This window comes from Pipistrellus hanaki, assembly GCF_964339955.1.
Source record: "Pipistrellus hanaki genome assembly, contig: SUPER_3_unloc_1, whole genome shotgun sequence".
NCBI lineage: Eukaryota > Metazoa > Chordata > Mammalia > Chiroptera > Vespertilionidae > Pipistrellus > Pipistrellus hanaki.
Window position 1 is genome coordinate 109218 of NW_028182305.1, and position 19889 is coordinate 129106.

General features: G+C 72.6%; 1 protein-coding gene across 1 annotated transcript in view; it reads left to right on the plus strand.

Moving 5' to 3' along the window:
* The first annotated feature begins 4323 nt into the window (after window positions 1-4323).
* The window catches only part of CERK (ceramide kinase), a 25367-nt gene continuing 9801 nt past the window's right edge, over window positions 4324-19889 (plus strand). Inside the window, 8 exon segments of the mRNA XM_084907529.1 lie at window positions 4324-4591; window positions 10811-10924; window positions 11853-11979; window positions 12470-12594; window positions 12772-12835; window positions 13743-13872; window positions 13874-13889; window positions 15724-15798. Of these exon segments, the coding sequence (XP_084763655.1) occupies window positions 4459-4591; window positions 10811-10924; window positions 11853-11979; window positions 12470-12594; window positions 12772-12835; window positions 13743-13872; window positions 13874-13889; window positions 15724-15798 (784 nt within the window). The 5' untranslated portion in view covers window positions 4324-4458.

The following is a 19889-nucleotide window of genomic DNA, read 5'->3' on the forward strand; positions in this document are numbered from 1 at the left end:
GCAGGCGCCTGCCTCCATCTCCCCAGCTTCCCTGGGCGCCATCTGTCCTCTCTCTGCTCCCTCCCGGCGTCCTGCAGGGAGCAGGCCGGGCCTTCCGCCGCTCCTGTCTGTGATTAATAATTAGCTCCTTACAGCGGCCTCACCCCCAACGGGGGCCCCGGGCCTCTCGCAGCCGGAGCTGGGCACAGGTATCCCAGGATGGGGGCCTCCCTGCACCTCTGCCCTGGCCCCGGGGCCGGACCTTGTGCAGCTCCCAGCCCTTAACGGGAGTCAGACCGCACCGCACCCCAGCGGACCCTGTGCTGAGACCAGGGAGGCACCACAGCCCGCCCGCCGCCTGAGCTCTCCCTGCCCCTGTGAGGCCCGTATCCCACCCACCCTGCCCACGGGGGCCGAGGGTCTCCCTCCCCCTGGAGCCGCCCCGGAGTTCACCCAGCGGGAGCCGGCTTTTCCCCCAGTGCCCGCTGCTGCAGGAGAGGCAGCTCGGATGCTGCCCCCGGGGCGGCCGGGTGGTGGGAGGGGCCTCGAGTCCACACCCTGCTCCTCCAGGTCACCTGACCCTGGTCCCCAGGCCCCGGGACTGCCCGCCCCCAGAGCTTCACCTCGGACGGAGGAGGCAGGGCCCAGTACAGGGACAGGCATCCCGGCAGGGGCCTGGCAGCCCGGGAGCCCACGGGGCCAGACCCCCCCCACATGGCCTTTGGGGCCCCCCTGGTGTGGTGGCCCCGGCTCCCGGGTATGCCCGAAGCCCAGGCCCCGGGTCTGAGGGGCAGGAGCAGGCCAGGCCGGACGGTCCTGCGTGTCCTGGAGGGCAGAGCCGCCTGGCCCGGCCCAGGGCAGGGGCTGCTGAGGGCAGCTGGCGCAGGCCCCAGCTCAGGCGGGTTCTGGTCCCATGCTTCAGACTCTCCCACCGTGTGGCCTGGAGCAGCCACGCATCCGGTGACCTCTCTGCGTGAACTCTGTGGGTCAGGCTCCTTCCCTGGCCTCCGTCTTCCCGGCTGCACATGGCAGACGCTCCGGGGCCAGCGGTGACCGTCGGGGTCGCGTGTGCCACGAGGGATCAGTGTTGTCACCCAGCAGCACACGCTCCACGTTCGGGCCTCTTTGGGCCCGGATGCTTCCTCCAGGCAGGCCGCCTGGATGCGCCGCAGCTGGACGCTCCTCCTCCAGGTGGAGGGCGGAGGGGAGGGCAGGGGGCATTCCTGGCAGCCTACGCGGGCGGGCGGCTGGTGCAGTGTCCTCCTGCCCCGCCCGGATGTGTAGGCTGCCTGAGGGGGAGGAAGCCGGCCTGGGCAGGCAGCGGTCACCATAACCAGGCCAGGGCCTCTGGGGCAGAGGGGAAGTAGGTCAGAGGCCGAGGCGGGGATGGTCTGGCAGGTGCGGCTGGTGCCTGGCCCGATGGTGGCCAGGGCCCTGGGCAGGCGGGGCCCGTGGGCCTGGCATGGGTGACCCAGGGGGTGTTGGGTGGCAACGCTGTGCGCCCAGGGAGCCCGCAGGGCCCAGGCGGCTGGTGTGTGCGGTAACCCGGCCAGGCGGGGGGTGTTGCCTGTGGGCCAGGATGTCAGGCTGCGACCAGCTGCCCAGACGTGGGCGGCAGCCCAGGCTGCAGACTGGACAGGGACAGGTGGCCGCGGGCAGGTGGCAGGCCTGATGGACAGCAGGTCCCGGCTGCGGGCTGAGCCCAGGCTCTCTGGCCCGGCTGGCAGCCAGGCCACCGCCACCGTCTGTAGGGCATCGGCACAGTCTGAAGCCCCGCATGTGGCAGAGGGCGGGTGGGGAGCCCCACGGGGTGACGCCCACACTGTGGGCTGCCGGGCACTCGGTGGCATGAAGGGAGGGGAGGTGGGTGAGGAGGCTGAGTGGGCTTTTGGACAGGCATGTGGAAGGGCACTGTGCCAGGCCCAGCGTGGGAGGTGTGCATGCCAGCAGAGGTGGGCGAGCGGGTGGGGACGCTGTCAGGGGAACTGGGTGGCTGGGGCCTTTGCAGCCGGCTCCTGGCATGCACAGGCCGGGCAGTGCCCCGGGCAAAGCTGCCTCTTCCCTCCCACGGCCCGGAGCTGTGAGGCCCGGCCTGACCCGGGCCCAGCCTCTCCCGTCAGCTCAGCTGCAGAAACTGGGTCTCCCAAAAGCCCGGCTCCGTTCCTGACCTTCTCCCCGAGATCTGGTCTCGCATTGGCCCTCCCAACTGTTAGCCCTGAATGACCCTGCCCCCCAGGGTGGACGGCCACCATGCCACTTCGCTGTGGTTGCAGAATGCCATAGCCTGCCGAAACCAGTGTGGCTCAGTGGATAGAGCGTCGGCCTGTGGATTAAAAGGTCCCGGGTTCAATTCCGGTCAAGGACATGTATCTTGGATGTGGGCACATCCCCAGTAGGGGGTGTGCAAGAGGCAGCTGATCAATGTCTCTCTCTCATCGATGTTTCTAACTCTATCTTTCTCTCTTCCTCTCTGTAAAAAAATCAATAAAATATATTTAAAAAAAAAAAAATGCCACAGCCGGTGGCTCCTGCTCTGAAATGGTTTCCTCCCGGTTCCAGCTCCCAGGTGCCGGCAGGCTGGGTTTCCACGGGGGCCTGTCTCCGGCCGGCTCTCGGCTCGCTCTGCGCAGGAGCGCCCGGCCCTGCACCCGGCTTCCTCTTGTGAGGCCCAGGCCATCGGATTGGGACCCGCCGGACCACCTCCCTCTGTTGTAACCGCCTCCCTGGAGTCTCCATGCACAGTCTCTTTGTGAGGGCTGGGGGTCAGGGTTCAACAGATGGGTTTTAGGGGGAGCAGCTCAGCCCATAACAGCCACGGAGAACCCCGGGCCTCTGTGCTCGGAGTGAGGGTCCCGCCTCGGGCCTCCGGGGCCCGGGTGTCCTCTCTCTGGGCCCCTGACTCAGACCCCAGGACGTCCGGGGCCGATGGGCGGCCTCCAAGGGCCCCAGCAGGGCAGGGAGCTCAGCCAGGGCGGCCGCAGAGGCCTGGGCAGGGAGGCGGGCGTCCGGGCCCCTGCCCATCGCCCTGGCCTGCCATCCTCCTGCCCACGCCGTCCGGCTTCCGAAGTCACACACAGGTTCCCGGAGCCGCAGAGCAGCCTGTGGGAGGCGGAGGCGGCGGGGAACGGGCACGCCTGGCCAGGGCGGGGCGGGGCGGGGCGGGGCCCCACAGCCCCCTCTGGCCTATGGCCGCCGGCCGGCTCCGCGCCTCCCCGGAGCGTGAATCATGGGTGCTGGCAGCGTAGGAGCCGGGCATGTGCCGGCGTGGTGCCAGGCACCAGCGGCCAGGATGTGGGCTCGCCCTCTGCCGGGCCGGCTCCTGTGGGAGGCCCCGCGGGACGCCCGGCCAAGAGCCGACCGGAGGCAGGTGGCTGGGGCCTGGGAGCCAGACCTCGGCCATTTCTGGGCCCTGTGCCTTTAAGACACGTCGCCTTCTCCCGGCACAGCGTCTTCATTGATAAATCTGGGGCAGGTGCCCGGCGGCTGTGCCCGGGCTGTGTCAGGCCTTCCTGGAGCCGAGGAGGGGACCTGCTCCGAGGCAGGTCTCCCCTGGGTGCCGGGCGGCCACGGCTTCCTTGCTGGTCAGGGAAGGACCCCCCCCCCCCCTCCTCCGAAGGGAAGGTTGAATCTGGGCTCAGACAGCAGCTCCCTCTCCTTACCCGTCCCCCCAGGGCCCAGGAGCAGCCTCCTCCTCCAGCCAGCCTTCCTGCCTGCAGCCCCCTGGCCTGTGGCTCCCGGGCGCCCACCCGCCAGCACCCCCCTGGCAGGCTGGCGGTGAGCCCCCGGCCCCGGGACCAGCTGCTCCTGCAGCCCGGCCTCCTCAGGGCTCCCCGCAGCCTGGGTGCGGACACGGGGACCGGGCCCAGAGGAGGGCCCCCAGGGTGGGCCTGCAGGCAGGGGAGGGTGGCCCCTTGCACTGGGCCTCCCCCCGGGGCCGCACCTCCCGGCTTATTTCCCGGGACGGCCCGGAGGGGAGGGGATCCCAGAAGGTGCGCAGTCACGTGCCCGGGGTGGCGGCCCGGACGGCGTGGGTCCCGCCCCCCCTCCCAGGGCCGCCCCCGCGGCGCCCGGGGTGAACGTCTGCGCCAGGGACCGTGTGTCCCGGCCCCGCCAGGAGGCGCTGCTGAGCCCGGCCGGCGCTGCGGGCGGGACCTGCCTCCGGCCTCCAGCCACCCGGCCCGCGGGGCCCGCTCCGGCTCCGCTCCCGGCCCGGCTCCGGGACGCCCGGCCGCAGACCCCGCGCTCCCGGCCGCCCCGGCCCCCGGCCCGGCCCCCGCCCCTCCTCCCCTCCCCCGCCCGGCCGCGCTGCGTGCGGAGACGGAGCCGGTGACGGGGTGACGCAACGCCCCGCCCCGCCCCGCGCGCCGCTCCGGGGCCGCTAACGGTCCCGCGCCCCCCGCGCCCCCCATCCCGTCCCGTCCCCCGCCCCGTCCCGTCCCCCGCCGTCCCCGCACCCCAGGCCGGGCGGCGCCGGGCGCGATGGGGGCGGCCGAGCCGCTGCGCTCGGTGCTGTGGGTGCGGCGGCAGCGCTGCGCCGTCAGCCTGGAGCCCGCGCGGGCGCTGCTGCGCTGGGGGCCCAGCCCGGGGCCCGGGGCCGGCGCGCCCGGGGCGGGTGAGTGGCCGGTCCGAGGGGGAGGCCGGGGGCGGGCGGGGCCTGGGGGTGCGGGGGGCCGCGGGGCGGGGGGTCTGCGGGGCGGGGGGCCGCGGGGCGGAAGGTCTGCGGGGCGGGGGGTCTGCGGGGCGGGGGGCCGCGTGGCGGGGGGGCTGCGGGGCGGGGGGCCGCGGGGCGGAAGGTCTGCGGGGCGGGGGGTCTGCGGGGCGGGGGGCCGCGGGGCGGGGGGTCTGCGGGGCGGGGGGCCGCGGGGCGGGGGGCCGCGTGGCGGGGGGGCTGCGGGGCGGGGGGCCGCGGGGCGGAAGGTCTGCGGGGCGGGGGGCCGCGGGGCGGGGGGGCTGCGGGGCGGGATGGAGGTGCGGGGCGGGGGGCCGCGGGGCGGGGGGCCGCGGGGCGGGGGGCCGCGGGGCGGGGGGGCTGCGGGGCGGGATGGAGGTGCGGGGCGGGGGGCCGCGGGGCGGGGGGCCGCGGGGCGGGGGGCCGCGGGGCGGGGGGCCGCGGGGCGGGGGGCCGCGGGGCGGGGGGCCGCGGGGCGGGGGCAGTCCCCCCGGACAGGGTCCACGGGAGCGGGGGCGCCCGCGGGATGCGGTCCCGGGGGGCGAGGAGGGGTTGTGACCCGGAGGTGCTGGGCCGGGGTCCCCGCCCCCCCCCGGGCAGCCCCGGACCTGAGGGCCACGCGGGGACAGGAGTGGGGAGAGTGAGGAGGGTCCCCAGGGCGCCCGCAGAGGCTCCTCCGGGAGCCACTGGAACCCCGACAGAGGCTCCTCCTAAAGGGACCCAACCCTGGGGGGCCTGGGCGGGAGGGGCCTTTCGGAGAAAAGCAAAGGGGGCGCAGGGCTGCTGCCGGTGGCCGGTGTGGGGGCGTCTCGGGTTCGGCACAGGCCTCCCCGCCCGGCTGTAACTTAGATAGAAGGGAGGACGCGGCGGAGGACGCGGTGGACAAGGACAAGCTGGGCCCTGGGTGTCATTGGATCCGGAGGCGGGGCTGCAGACCAGGTGTGCGGGGGGCAGGACGCGGGCGCAGGTGAGGGCAGTGTGAGCATGCCCGCTCCGTTCATTCCTCTGCCCCCCGCTGCTGGGGAGGCCCGGGGCCTGGGCAGTGCCCAGCTCAGGGCCCGTGACCGCGTCCCACCCCCGGGGCATTCTCCACTGGGGGGCCGACGAGGGGCGCACGGGCGTGTGTGCGTGTGCGTGTGCGTGTGTGCGTGTGTGTGTGTGTGTGAGAGAGAGAGGAGAGCCCCGCAGGGGGCAGGTCACCGCGGACGGGGTCCCCGCAGCCTCCCCTCCCTCCGGCATGACAGAGACCTGAGGGACAGAGCCATGGGGAGGCGGTCCAGGCCGGAGGAGCCGAGCGCAAGGCCCCCACAGAGGCAGCCGGGAGGCCAGCATGGACGTGCTGGGAGGTGGGGGAAGGTGGGGGGCCCCGGCCTGGCACTGGCAGGGCTGAGGGCGCCTTGGTGAGTGCCACGGCGGCTTCCCTGGCCTCACATTCCTCAAGGCCCCTGTGGACAGAGCAGGACAGCGGCGGCTGGCCTGGGCCGGCCGGAGCGCGGTGAGCAGGGCTGGGTCTCGGGGCCGTGGGGGCGCTTTCTGACACGGAGGCTGTAGGTCTGCAGGCAGGGGGCCCAGTTGGAATGTATGTCCGACCAAGGTCAAGGGTGGCCTCAGGCCCGTGACCACCGTTTGGTTTCTGGCCTTGGCGTCCCCAGAAGCCTGCGGCAGGGTGTCTCCGGTGTCCCCTCAGGGAGCGATGTCACGCCGGGAATCGCCCTCCACCCTCACGAGGGCCCTGGTCTGACTCCCTCTGTGACGCCCGGCCCGCTCCCGAGGCTCTGGGCTTGAGGGCGACCCGCCTGCCTCGTCCTGTTGGAGGTGCCCCTGTGCCGCCCTGCCTGAGGCCAGCCTCCGTGTGGGAGGCTCCCTGCTGCTTGCCTGCCGCGTTGGCGTCCCGCAGCCTGCTATTATGGCTCCGGCCGCAGCGTCCCCTCTCGGTCCGCAGCATCTGCAGGCTGCCACGCCCTCCCCAGCGGGCACATCCGCCCGGAGGGACCGGCTGCCCCCCCATGGGCACTGTGGTGCGGGTGCATCCGAGCTTCCTGCCGGGACCCCCTCCCTGGCGCTGGCCTCTGACTTCCTCCCGGGACGGCCTGTGCATCCGCTCTGCCCTGCACCGCGATGGGGAGCACAGCTGCGCCGGCCCTGGGGGTTCCTCCTGACGGCCCCCCCAAACGCACTGGGCCCCGCAGGAGGCAGGCACCCCGGACACTGGGCTCAGTGGGCAGAGGGCAGTGCCCAGCTGACGGACGGGGCCTGGAGGGGACGTGGGATGGAGGCTGTGGGAGGCCCGGAGGCCAGGCTGGGGCCGCCCTGGGGCTCGGGGCACAGGCGGGGAGTGGATTGAGCCCCCCTTCTCCTGTGCTCAGAGGAGAGAGCTGGGAGCCGGCCTGATGGCCTGCGGGCCAGGGCGAGCGGAGGAGCCGCTCTGGATCCAGGCGCTCGGCCGCCGCGCTGCGAGAGTCCAGGAGCAAAAGGAAGTGGGGGCCGGCCCTCCTGCGCCCCGAGAGGCTGCTCCAAGGAGCTGGGAGCCAGCGTGTGCTCCCTGGCGGAAGTGGGGTGACGGCAAACAGGAAGCCTGGCAGAGTGGTTGAACTTGAAAGAGACTGACACTGTGCCTGGATTACACCCCTGGCGGCAGTGACCACACTCAGACTCGGGGGCGGGGGGGGGGGGGGGGGGGGGTGTGTGTGTGTCTTTCCGGGTTGGGGCTGAGAGCCGTGTGTGTGTGTGTGTGTGTGTGTGTGTGTGTGTGTAGGGGGGGTGGGGGTCGGCGCGCGGGAGGGTGGGGTGGGAATGGGCTCTGCCCTGGCTCCTCCTGGGACGCCCCAGCCGGTGGCCAGCTCCTCGGGCAGGCTGTGGCTGTGTTTATAAGGTGTGCCCCCAATCGTGGGCAGCCACGGCAGGGACAGGCGCCGGGCTGTCGGTGTCCCGTGTCCTCCCTGTGCTGTCTCTTCAGCTCCGGCCTCGGTTCTCCTCAGGTCACATGACTGAGCAGCAGGGGGAGAGGAGGGAGGGAACCATTGTCCTGAGATTATTCCAAGGTTAACAGCCGTTTGTTATTCTGAAATAGGTCAGCAGCTTTTTCTTAAAGGGCCAGACCGCAAATAGTCCAGGCTCTGTGGGTCAGTGTCTCAGCTCTGCTGTGTTAGCAGGAAAAGCGGCTGCAGGCAGTGGGCATATAAGGTGTGTGGCTGCGTGCCAATAAAACTTTATTGACAAGAGCAGGCACTGGCTGACCCTCCCCTAAACCGTCGTTGCCGCAAAGAAATGACTGTGCTGTAAAAGCCGAGGACGCACGGCTAAAAACACCCCGACCCTCCACAGAGCCGTCGCTGGTCTGGAAAGAGCGGCCGCAGGCCGGGGCACACGTACTGGGTCTGACCGCCGTGCCCGGGCGGGAGGCGCAGTGAGGGCGGGAGCAGCGCCTGCGTGCGCAGACGGGCCCTCGATGCCTGTTTGCAGACCTGCCCCCGCAGCCAGGTCCGTGACCCAGCCCAGAGGAGCCACGGACAGCTGTTTCCGGGGAGGGGGAGGAGGACAGACAGGAGGCTCAGAGGTTGGCGTGAGGCCCTCCTGCTGTGTGCCAGGGCGGGAAGGCACAGGTCACCGGGCAGCGGTGCCAGCCTCTCCCCGGGCCCCAGGACCGGCTCCCTGGCTTCGAACTCTGCACCTCAGCTCCAGGCCCCGTCCCTGGCCCCGTCAGGGCATGTGCTGGAGGCAGCTCGTCGATGTGTCTGTCACATTGATGCATCTCGCTCCCTCTCCTCCCTCCCCTCCACTCTTTCTGAAAACACAGTACCCAAAGGAAAAGGATCCTCAGGTGAGGATGGAAACCCGGAGGGCTGCTGAGCGCACGGGCCCATGAGGCCGTGGCTGCCACTCGGGCACGTTGCCCGGAGACCCTGGCCAGCGTCTGGCAGAGGCGCGGGGTGCGGGTGCAGGGCCGCCCTGTCGGGGGCCCCAGGGCTCTGCAGGCCCCAGTGAGCTCGGTCCTCCAGGCGCCGTCTGTCCCCTGAGACGTCCTTGGGCCTCCCTTAGAGGGGCAGCTGCTGCTGTACACAGGGAGGCCGCCCAGGGCCAGACCGTCTCCATCCGCGTGGGCCGGGACCAGGAGGCACTGACTGCGGTCCTAGACAGCCTGTGCCGGGACAGACGGACGGCCCGTGCCCGGGACAGACGGACGGCCTGTGCCGGGACAGACGGACGGCCTGTGCCGGGACAGACAGACGGCCCGTGCCGGGGGACAGACGGACGGTCTGTGCCGGGACAGACGGACGGCCCGTGCCGGGGACAGACGGATGGCCTGTGCCGGGACAGACGGACGGTCTGTGCCCGGGGACAGACGGACGGCCCGTGCCGGGACAGACGGACGGTCTGTGCCCGGGGACAGACGGACGGCCTGTGCCGGGACAGACGGACGGCCCGTGCCCGGGACAGACGGACGGCCTGTGCCGGGACAGACGGACGGCCTGTGCCGGGACAGACAGACGGCCCGTGCCGGGGGACAGACGGACGGCCCGTGCCGGGACAGACGGACGGCCCGTGCCGGGGACAGACGGACGGCCTGTGCCGGGACAGACAGACAGCCCGTGCCGGGGGACAGACGGATGGCCTGTGCCGGGACAGACGGACGGCCCGTGCCCGGGGACAGACGGACAGCCCGTGCCGGGGACAGACGGACAGCCCGGGCCCGTGCCCTGTCTGCTGGAGGGCGTCCCACCCCGTTGTGGCTGGTGTTGCCGTGGCCTCTGCCAGGCCAGGCTGGTCTGGGAGGGACCTTCCCTGCGGCTCTGGCCTCCCGTCTCCTCGCCGCTCAGGCCGCCCCTGCCTTCTCTGCCGTCGGCGGGGAGGGCTCCGCAGCGCCTGGTGGGAATGGTGGGGCCACGCTCCCACCGCGGGGTCTTCCCCGTGCCCGTCTGCGTGACCGGGTGCACACGGCAGGACCTCGGCCTCCCAGCACGTGCAGGTGGCCGTGAGGGCGGAGGACGGGGTGGCCTCGCTGCTGCCCCACATCCCGCCTCCTCTGGGACTCGCTGTGGCCCCTGGGTGCCGCCGGGAGCCCGGCCTCCCACTCCGGGCCTGTGGGTGCGTCCTCACAGCCGGGCGGCAGCCCCACACGGTCATCCCGCCTCCACAGCTGGGCTTCCGCCCGCCTTACCTGGGCCTCCCCGGGCCTCCCCTGGGCCTCCCCCGGCCTCCCCGGACCTCCCCTGGACCTCCCCTGGGCCTCCCCGGACCTCCCCAGGCCTCCCCCGGCCTCCCCCGGCCTCCCCCGGCCTCCCCCGACCTCCTCGGGCCTCCCCCGGCCTCCCTGGGCCTCCCCCGGGCCTCCCCTGGGCCTCCCTGGGCCTCCCCAGGCCTCCCCTGGGCCTCCCCCGGGCCTCCCCGGGCCTCCCCTGGGCCTCCCCTGGCCTCCCTGGGCCTCCCCAGGCCTCCCCGGCCCCCCTGGCCTCCCCCGGCCTCCCCCGGCCTCCCCGGACCTCCCCTGGCCTCCCCCGGCCTCCCCCGGGCCTCCCCCGGCCTCCACAGGCCTCCCCCGGAGGCCACTGCAGTCCTGTGATCACAGCGGTCAGACTGGCCAGCCCGCTGGGGCAGCCGCCTCCTGGCTTCCAGAGGAGGAAGGCTGGGCCCTGCCCCCTCGGTCCAGCCACGTCTCCCCCGGCTCCCGCCGACGCCGATGGGGCCTCCACTCGGGCGGCCCCGGGTCCGGCTGCCCTGGCCGGCGCCGGTCGGGCTGTGTGCCTCCACCCGCCTGGGTTTCTGAGCCGCTGAGGACACACACACCCGGCTTTCCACCGGCGCTCCCCCGTCTCCTGGTGGCACGGAGTCCCACACGCTTCGCTCTGAGTCTGAAAATCACCCGCCACGTTCCCTAAAGGACGGGAGAGCAGCCCGGCCGGCGGCTCCGTGGCTGAGCACTGACCTGTGAGCCAGGAGGTCCGGGTTCAGTTCCCGGTCAGGGCGCAGGCCCCGATTGTGGGCGCCATCCCCAGCGTGGGCGTGCAGGAGGCAGCCGGTCCATGATTCTCTCTCTTCACGGATGTTTCTCTCTCCCTTCCTCTCTGAAACCGATAATAACAACAATAATAAAAAGGACTGGGAAGCAGAGGGTCCGCCTCGTGGAGGTGGCCTCCGTGGTCACGTGGCCCGGTGTCGTTGCAGGCGCCTGCTCGGTGCCCGTGGCCGAGATCATCGCCGTGGAGGAGACGGACAGCCACGGGAGGCCCTATGGCAGCGGGAAGTGGCAGAAGATGGAGCCGCCCTTCGCGTTCACAGGTACGGAGCCGCTGTTCGCCATGGCTCCCACCCCGGTGCCCGTTCACAATGCCCGCCCACGTGCCCGCCCACGGTGCCCACCCCGGTGCCCATCCACAGTGCCTGCCCACGTGCCCGCCCACAGTGCCCACCCCGGTGCCCATCCACAGTGCCCATCCACAGTGCCCGCCCACAGTGCCCACCCCGGTGCCCATCCACAGTGCCTGCCCTGGTGCCCGTCCACAATGCCCGCTCCGGTGCCCACCCCGGTGCCCGTCCACAGTGCCCGCCCCTGTGCCCCGCTCCCCGCAGGCGGCCGGAAAGGGGCCTTTGTCACTGTCACCCAGCGCAGAGCTGCCTCGTGCCTCTGCCACGGCCTCCCCGAGCCCTTCCCGCGGAGGCTTGGGTGTGGGCATCTTCTCTCTCCATCACTGTCCCCCGGTCACGGCTCAGAGACCGGGAGGAGGGTTTCCCTCTGGGCCGTGGAGTCCCTGAGGCTGCGGGGATGAGGTCTGTGGCCTGGGGGACGAGCTCCATGGCCTGGGGGACGAGCTCCATGGCCTGGGGGACGAGCTCCGTGGCTGCGGGGGCGAGCTCTGTGGCTGTGGGACGAGCTCCGTGGCCTTTAGGGACGAGCTCCGTGGCTGCGGGGATTAGCTCAGTGGCCTGTGGGGATGAGCTCCGTGGCCTGTGGGACGAGCTCTGTGGCTGTGGGACGAGCTCCGTGGCCTTCAGGGACGAGCTCCGTGGCTGTGGGACGAGCTCCGTGGCCTTTAGGGACGAGCTCCGTGGCTGCGGGGATTAGCTCAGTGGCCTGTGGGGATGAGCTCCGTGGCCTGTGGGGATTAGCTCCGTGGCTGTGGGGACGAGCTCCGTGGCTGTTGGACGAGCTCCGTGGCTGCGGGGCCGGGCGGGCGGGCGGCCGCGGGAACAGGCTCTGTCCCCGCAGTGCACTGTGTGAAGCGGGCTCGGCGCCGGCGCTGGAGGTGCGAGCCGGTGACGTTCTGCGTTGGGGACGAGCAGCTGTGCCACGTGTGGCTGCAGGCCCTGCGGGAGCAGCTGGACCGGCTGAGTACGTGTCGTTGTTGCTTCCGTTCATCTCCACTGGAGGGCGTGCGTTCCCCTGACTTTCAGAGCGAGACGGGGAGGGAGTGAGGGGCATAGCGACAGGGACTGGCTGCCTCCTGCATGCACCTTGGCCAGGGCCTGTGCCCTCGACCAGAATCGAACCTGGGACTGCAGGCCGACGCTCTATCCACTGAGCCACACCGCCCGGGCTTCTCTCCTCGTGGTGGTGAGCGGTCTTCATTCTGACCTGGTGCATTGGTCTTTTCTCAGCCGTGCTGGGCTGTGTCCTGTGAGGGCGCCTTTGTCTGCCCCGGCCTGAGGGCCTTCTCGTCTCTGAGCCCGAGACCCGCGGCCCGGGAGCCGACTTCCCCGTGGTGCCAGGCTTCCGGGCTTCAGGCGTAGACACCGGCCTGCCCACGCCCTCTGCCCCATGCCCCCTGCCCCATGCCCCGGCCCACGCCCCCGGCCCACGCCCCCTGACCACGCGGTGTTTTGCAGCTGTAGACCGAAGCGCCTGCTCGTGTTCATCAACCCGTTCGGCGGGAAGGGCCGGGGCCTGCGCATCTACGAGCGGAAGGTGGCGCCGCTGTTCGCGCTGGCCGCCATCGCCACCGAGGTCGTCGGTGAGGCGCCGGGCGGGCGGGCGGGGCCGGGACACCGTGCGGAGTGGCCTTGGGACCGTGGCCGTGGACGTTTAAAAGCTGACGTCAGAGGAAGGGAGAGGGCGAGAGGAGAGGAACGTCCGTGACGAGGGAATGTGGCCCGCTGCCCCCGCACGCCTGACACCCCTTTCCCCGCAGTCACGGAGCGCCCCAACCACGCCAGGGAGGCCCTGCACGAGATGAGCCTGGACGGCTACGACGGGTGAGCGCGCCCGCCCTCCCGAGGACAGCGAGCTGAGCGTGGGCCCGCAGAGCCCCCGTTCTGGGCCCGAGGGACCACGGCCGATGTGTGCCTCCCTGTGGTCTTCCTACCGACACAGGCTGTGCGAACACATGTTACAGGCGTGACCACACTGCCTACATGGTGTGCATGTGTTACAGGCGTGACCACACTGCCTACATGGTGTGAATGTGTTACAGGCGTGACCACACTGCCTACATGGTGTGCATGTGTTACAGGCGTGACCCACACTGCCTACATGGTGTGCATGTGTTACAGGCGTGACCACACTGCCTACATGGTGTGCATGTGTTACAGGCGTGACCACGCTGCCTACATGGTGTGCATGTGTTACAGGCGTGACCACGCTGCCTACATGGTGTGCATGTGTTACAGCGTGACCACGCTGCCTACATGGTGTGCATGTGTTACAGGCGTGACCACGCTGCCTACAAGGTGTGCATGTGTTACAGGCGTGACCACGCTGCCTACATGGTGTGCATGTGTTACAGGCGTGACCACGCTGCCTACATGGTGTGCATGTGTTACAGGCGTGACCACGCTGCCTACAAGGTGTGCATGTGTTACAGGCGTGACCACGCTGCCTACATGGTGTGCATGTGTTACAGGCGTGACCACGCTGCCTACAAGGTGTGCATGTGTTACAGGCGTGACCACGCTGCCTACATGGTGTGCATGTGTTACAGGCGTGACCACGCTGCCTACATGGTGTGCATGTGTTACAGGCGTGACCACGCTGCCTACATAGGCTTATGGGAGCGTGGCGGCCGAGGCTTGTCCCCGGGGCCGGGCCTGTCCTGCTCAGGGACACGTGCCCCGGGGGCGCCGGAGGAGGCTGGGGGTGGGGCCTCATGAGCGCCGCCCGCAGGGTGGTGTGCGTCGGCGGGGACGGCATGTTCAGCGAGGTGCTGCACGGGCTGGTCGGCCGGACGCAGAGGGCGGCCGGCGTGGACCCCAACGAGCCCCGGGCGGCGCTGGTGCCCTGCCCGCTGCGCATCCGGCGTCATTCCCGCAGGTAGGACGCGCGCCCGCGCCAGTGCCCGCGCCAGTGCCCGCGCCAGTGCCCGCGCCAGTGCCCGCGCCAGTGCCCGCGCCAGTGCCCCCGCCCAGTGCCCGCGCCAGTGCCCGCGCCAGTGCCCCCGCCCAGTGCCCGCGCCAGTGCCCGCGCCAGTGCCCCCGCCCAGTGCCCGCGCCAGTGCCCGCGCCAGTGCCCGCGCCCAGTGCCCGCGCCAGTGCCCGCGCCCAGTGCCCGCGCCCAGTGCCCCCGCCCAGTGCCCGCGCCCAGTGCCCGCGCCAGTGCCCGCGCCAGTGCCCGCGCCCAGTGCCCGCGCCAGTGCCCGCGCCCAGTGCCCCCGCCCAGTGCCCCGCCCAGTGCCCGCGCCCAGTGCCCGCGCCAGTGCCCGCGCCCAGTGCCCGCGCCAGTGCCCGCGCCCAGTGCCCGCGCCCAGTGCCCGCGCCCAGTGCCCCCGCCCAGTGCCCCCGCCCAGTGCCCGCGCCCAGTGCCCGCGCCCAGTGCCCCCGCCCAGTGCCCGCGCCCAGTGCCCGCGCCCTCCCGCGCCCTCCCGCGCCCAGTGCCCCTGCCCAGTGCCCCGCGCCCAGTGCCCGCGCCCAGTGCCCCCGCCAAGTGCCCCCGCCCAGTGCCCCCGCCCAGTGCCCGCGCCCAGTGCCCGCGCCCAGTGCCCGCGCCCAGTGCCCCCGCCCAGTGCCCCCGCCCAGTGCCCGCGCCCAGTGCCCGCGCCCACCCGCGCCCAGTGCCCGCTCCCAGTGCCCACGCCCAGTGCCCGCGCCCAGTGCCCGCGCCCAGTGCCCGCGCCCAGTGCCCGCGCCCAGTGCCCCCGCCCAGTGCCCGCGCCCAGTGCCCGCGCCCAGTGCCCCCGCCCAGTGCCCGCGCCCAGTGCCCGCGCCCAGTGCCCCCGCCCAGTGCCCGCGCCCAGTGCCCCCGCCCCAGTGCCCGCGCCCAGTGCCCGCGCCCACCTGGGACCACGGGAGCCGCAGCCGAATCCGGGCTGGGCTGGGGCTGGGAGGCCTCCCCGCGTCACTGACGGAGAGACCTGTGGGTGGCTGGGGCTGCCGCCAGAGCGTCTGCCTGCTCACCTGGCGGCCCTGCGGGCGGCAGCGCTGAGCGATGGAGAACCCCCGCGGGGTTTGTGGTGGGAAGTGCCGCCCAGGGCCCTCCAGCTCCTCAGCTCGTCTCCTCAGATCCCGGAGTCAGCGGGCGTGGGGTCAGGCCTCGGGCATGAGACGGGGCCGGGGTTCCCTGCCCACGCAGCCCAGGGGACCTGGATTCTGACCCAGTTACGGAGCAGCCGGACCTGGGAGGGTCGGGCTTCCCAGCATGCCCCGGGCCCGGCGGGGCTGGCGCTCTGAGGGCACCCACGTGCGGACCACGGCGGCCCCTTTGGGCTCAGCCAGGGCGCGCACGTCTGTGACCTCCAGCCGCCGCGGTCTGCACTGCCCCGGGGGAGGGGCCCGCGGGAGGGGCCCCGGGAGAGGGGTCTGGGGAGGGGGGTCCTGGGGAGGTGCCCGGGGGAGGGGGCCCGGGGGAGGGGCCGGGGGAGGGAGTCCCGGGGGAGGGGCCCCGGGGAGGTGCCCGGGGGAGGGGGCTCAGGCTCGGGGGCCCGGGGGAGGGGGCCCGGGGGGCAGGCGCTGATGGGTCCACCGCGGCCGCAGGCGTTTCTCGGGGGCTGCCCTCCCACCGAGGAGCTTGTGGGCGGAAAAGCAAGCAGCTCGGCCTCTTTGAGGAGTTCCCTTTGTAGATAAACCACGTTTATTCCTTTCTCACTCGGCCCGGAGGGAAAGGACACCTAGTTTTCACAATCACCGCAGAGTTACGGCCTTTTCCTCCTCAGGGTCCACAGACTGTGTGTGCTACTCCACCGTGGGCATCAACGACCCGAAGACCTCTGCCCTGCACATCATCGTGGGTGAGCCCGGGGTGGGTCCGCCCATCTCCCCTCCCCGCCTGGGGGTTCTGCACACACAGACCCTGCGCGAACCCTTCTAGAGCTTTGGGGGCCGTTACCCGTGCCCTGGCCGGGCTGCCCCTCTGTCCCAGGCTCTGTCCCAGGCTCGGGGGGCCCTGCCCTCGGCCTCCCTGCACTCAGGGCCCAGCCCCTCGTCACGGGCGGGGGGGGGGGGGCTGCCCAGGAAGGCCCCTGGCTGCCGCCGTGTCCTGTCTGTGTGCCGGCTCGCGGCCCTCCCTCCGGGAGGAGCCTGTGCGGCGGGTCAGGGGCTGAGGCCGGAGAGGCTGTGCCCGCTCAGGCGTGTGGCTGCATTTCCTGACGTGCCTCTTCCCGGAACCCCGTCCGCGGGGACCCCGAGCTGCCGCGGGTCCTCGCTGGTCCCCAGGCCGCGGCTCCCGCTGCCCTGTGGCTCAGGAGCGGCCCAGAGTTCAGCTGTGCACGGCCCCTGCGTCTGGCCTCAGTCTGTCTCCCGGGTGCGGCGTGGGGGTGGGGGCGGGGGCGGGGGCGGGGGCGGGGAGAGGAGGGTGGGGGCGGGGGTGGGGGTGGGGGAGAGGAGGGTGGGGGCGGGGGCGGGGGTGGGGGAGAGGAGGGTGGGGGCGGGGGGTGGGGGTGGGGGAGAGGAGGGTGGGGGCGGGGGTGGGGGGTGGGGGAGAGGAGGGTGGGGGGCGGGGGCGGGGGTGGGGGAGAGGAGGGTGGGGGCGGGGGCGGGGGTGGGGAGAGGAGGGTGGGGGCGGGGGTGGGGGTGGGGGAGAGGAGGGTGGGGGGCGGGGGCGGGGGTGGGGAGAGGAGGGTGGGGGCGGGGGTGGGGGTGGGGAGAGGAGGGGTGGGGGCGGGGGTGGGGGTGGGGGAGAGGAGGGTGGGGGCGGGGGTGGGGGTGGGGAGAGGAGGGTGGGGGCGGGGGCGGGGGTGGGGGAGAGGAGGGTGGGGGCGGGCTGAGGCTGATGGAGGGGCCCCACCGCCTCTCCTGCAGGGGACTCGCTGGCCATGGACGTGTCCGCGGTGCACCACCACGGGGCGCTGCTGCGCTACTCCGTGTCGCTGCTGGGCTACGGCTTCTACGGCGACATCGTCAAGGACAGCGAGAAGAAGCGCTGGATGGGGCTCATCCGATACGACTTCTCAGGTGACAGCGCGCCCGGGAGGCAGGCGCCCCGGACACAGACCCGGCAGGCTCCCGGGGCCCTGGGACCGCCTCCGCTCACCCGGCCACGGAGCGGGGCCACGGAGCGGGGCCACGGAGCCGGGCCACGGAGCCGGGTCACTCCCAGGCCTCACGGGGGACGGTGTGCGTGGCTGGGGCACCGCTGCCCACGCCCTCCGGACGCGGTCGGTCCTGCCATGCGCTCAGGGTGGCGCGTGGGGCCTGCCAGCTCAGGCGGCTGTGCCGGCCTCGGCGTGCTGCCACACACTTTGCCAGAGCGGCTCTGGGTGGCGCTGTCGCCCTGGTCTTCGTCCTGAGTGCTGACAAGGTGCCATAGTCGCCGGATGAGCTGGGAGCCAGGGCACCACGGACAGCCGTGGAGGGCAGAGGGCCCGGGGCCTGCCCTGAACCTGGCTCAGCTCCGCAGACAGCGGCTTCAGAGGCACCACCAGGAGCCTCGGCCGGAGCACGGGGCCCTGGTGGCAGGCGCCCAGCGTGGCAGCTGTCACACGGGTCCCGCGGGCCTGCACCCTAGTTGTGCTGCCCAGCGCGGTGGGCGGGCGGCCAGGCGGCAGCCCTCAGTCCCGGTGCTGGCCGAGCCTGCCCTGTGCTGCCCCCCGGAAGGCCCCTGGGACCCGCTCCCCAGGCTCACTGACGGCCGCTCGGTCGGGGTGTGGGAGGTATCTATCGGGGTGTCGGAGGTGTCAGAGGTGTCGGGGTGACCTGGCTGCTCCCCCTCTCCGCCGCCCGCCCGCCCGCTCAGGCCTGAAGACCTTCCTGTCCCACCACTGCTACGAGGGCACCGTGTCCTTCCTCCCGGCCCAGCACACCGTGGGCTCGCCGCGGGACGGGAAGCCCTGCCGGGCCGGGTGAGCTGCGGGCCCCGGGGGAGGAGGGGGGAGGGGGAGGGGAAGAGGGGGAGGAGGGGGGAGGGGGAGGAGGGGAGGAGGAGGGGGAGGGGAGGAGGAAGGGAAGAGGGGAGGAAAGGGAGGAGGGGGAGGAGAGGAGGGAGGGGAAGAGGGGGAGGAGGGGGAAGGGGGGAGGGGAGGAGGTGGGGGGGAGGGGAGGAGGTGAGGGGGGGAGAAGGGGAAGAGGGGGAGAAGGGGAGGAGGAGGAGGGGGAGGGGAGGAGGGGAGGAGGGGGAGAAGGGAGGAGGGGAGGAGGAGGGGGAGGGGAGGAGGGGAGGGGAGGAGGGGAGGGGGAGGGGAGGAGGGCGTCCGGTGGGCAGACGCCGGGTCTCGGCAGCGAGCCCGCAGGTCAGGGGAGCACTCTCGGCTCACACGCGGATGAGGGGGTACCTCGTAACCCTCTGTCAGGCCCCCCTGCCCGGTCTCTTCAAGTAAGGCTCACTTTGAGAATTCAAGGTAACATGGCAAAGAAGCGTTTTTTAAATCCTCACCCAGGACCCTTTCCCAGGGATTTTAGAGAGAGAGAGGGGAGGGCAGACAGGGAAAGAGTGATGTGAGGGAGACACAGGGACTGGCTCCTGCACGCCGGCCAGGGCCCAGGTCAGGGAGGCCCCTCACCGGGATACCTGCCCTTGACCGGAACCAAACCGGGCCCTTTGGCTGACGCTCTGTCCACTGAGCCACACTGCCGGGGCCAAAGCAGCCTTGGTAACTGAGCCCCGTGGATGGCACCGCCTGGGGAGGGCCAGGCGCCATTGTGGGCGCCGCCCGGGGGGGGGGGGGTCAGGCGCCGTGTGGGTGCTGCAGGGGGGGAGGGGGGGGACAGGCGCCGTGTGGGTGCTGCAGCGGGGGGAGGGGGGGTCAGGCGCCGTGTGGGTGCTGCAGGGGGGGGCGGGAGTGGGACAGGCGCCGTGGGGCGCGGAGGCTGCTGCTGGGCCGGGCGGACGGTAAGCGGCCCCTCCTGTTCCAGGTGCTTCGTCTGCCGGCAGAGCAAGCAGCAGCTGGAGGAGGAGCAGAAGCGGTCACTGTACGGCCTGGAGGGCTCGGGTACGCCGGCGGCTCCGTCCTCTCCGTCCTCTCCGTCCTCTCCGTCCCCCTCCATCCTCTCCGTCCCCGTCCGTCCCTCTCCGTCCTCTCCGTCCTCTCCGTCCCCCTCCGTCCCCCTCCGTCCTCTCCGTCCTCTCCGTCCTCTCCGTCCCCTCCGTCCTCTCCGTCCCCCTCCGTCCCCCTCCGTCCTCTCCGTCCTCTCCGTCCTCTCCGTCCCCTCCGTCCTCTCCGTCCCCCTCCGTCCTCTCCGTCCTCTCCGCCCCCCGTGCCCGTGGAGGTCAGGCGGGAGCCCCCCGCACCGTCCCCACACCGTCCCCGCGCGGTCCCCGCGCTGTCCGCTCCGGCGGCTGCGGGCCATGGGCCAGGGCCCGGGGAGAGGCTGGGAGCCGCCGTGGCATCGCGTGGCTGGCACCTGGTCCAGGCCCGGGAGGGCCCGCGGGCGGGTCTGAGGGCGTGGGCACGGCCTGGGACGGGAGTGGGCACGGCTCCGGGGAGGCGGGTCCTGTGGCTGCACCGTTCCCCATGTGCCCTCCTCTCCGTCGTGAGAGAAGGGGGGTCTCTCTCAGCGGCCGATCCAGGGCCTGGGGGCGGCAGGGAGTGTCCGGTGGGCGCACGGCCTCCGCGAGGTGTCCCGTGTCCACGCCAGACGGGGTGCGCGTGGCCCGCCCTGGGCGTGGCCGGCGGACCCTGAGCGTGGCGCTGCCCCTGCCGCAGAGGACGTGGAGGAGTGGAAGGTCATCTGCGGCAAGTTCCTGGCCATCAACGCCGCCAACATGGCCTGCGCTTGTCCCCGGAGCCCCCGCGGCCTGTCCCCCGGCCGCCCACCTGGGCGACGGGTCCTCCGACCTGATCCTCATCCGCAAGTGCTCCCGCTTCAGCTTCCTGCGCTTCCTCGTCCGGCACACCAACCAGCGCGACCAGGTGAGTGCGGCCGCCGGGGCCTGCTCGGTGCCGGG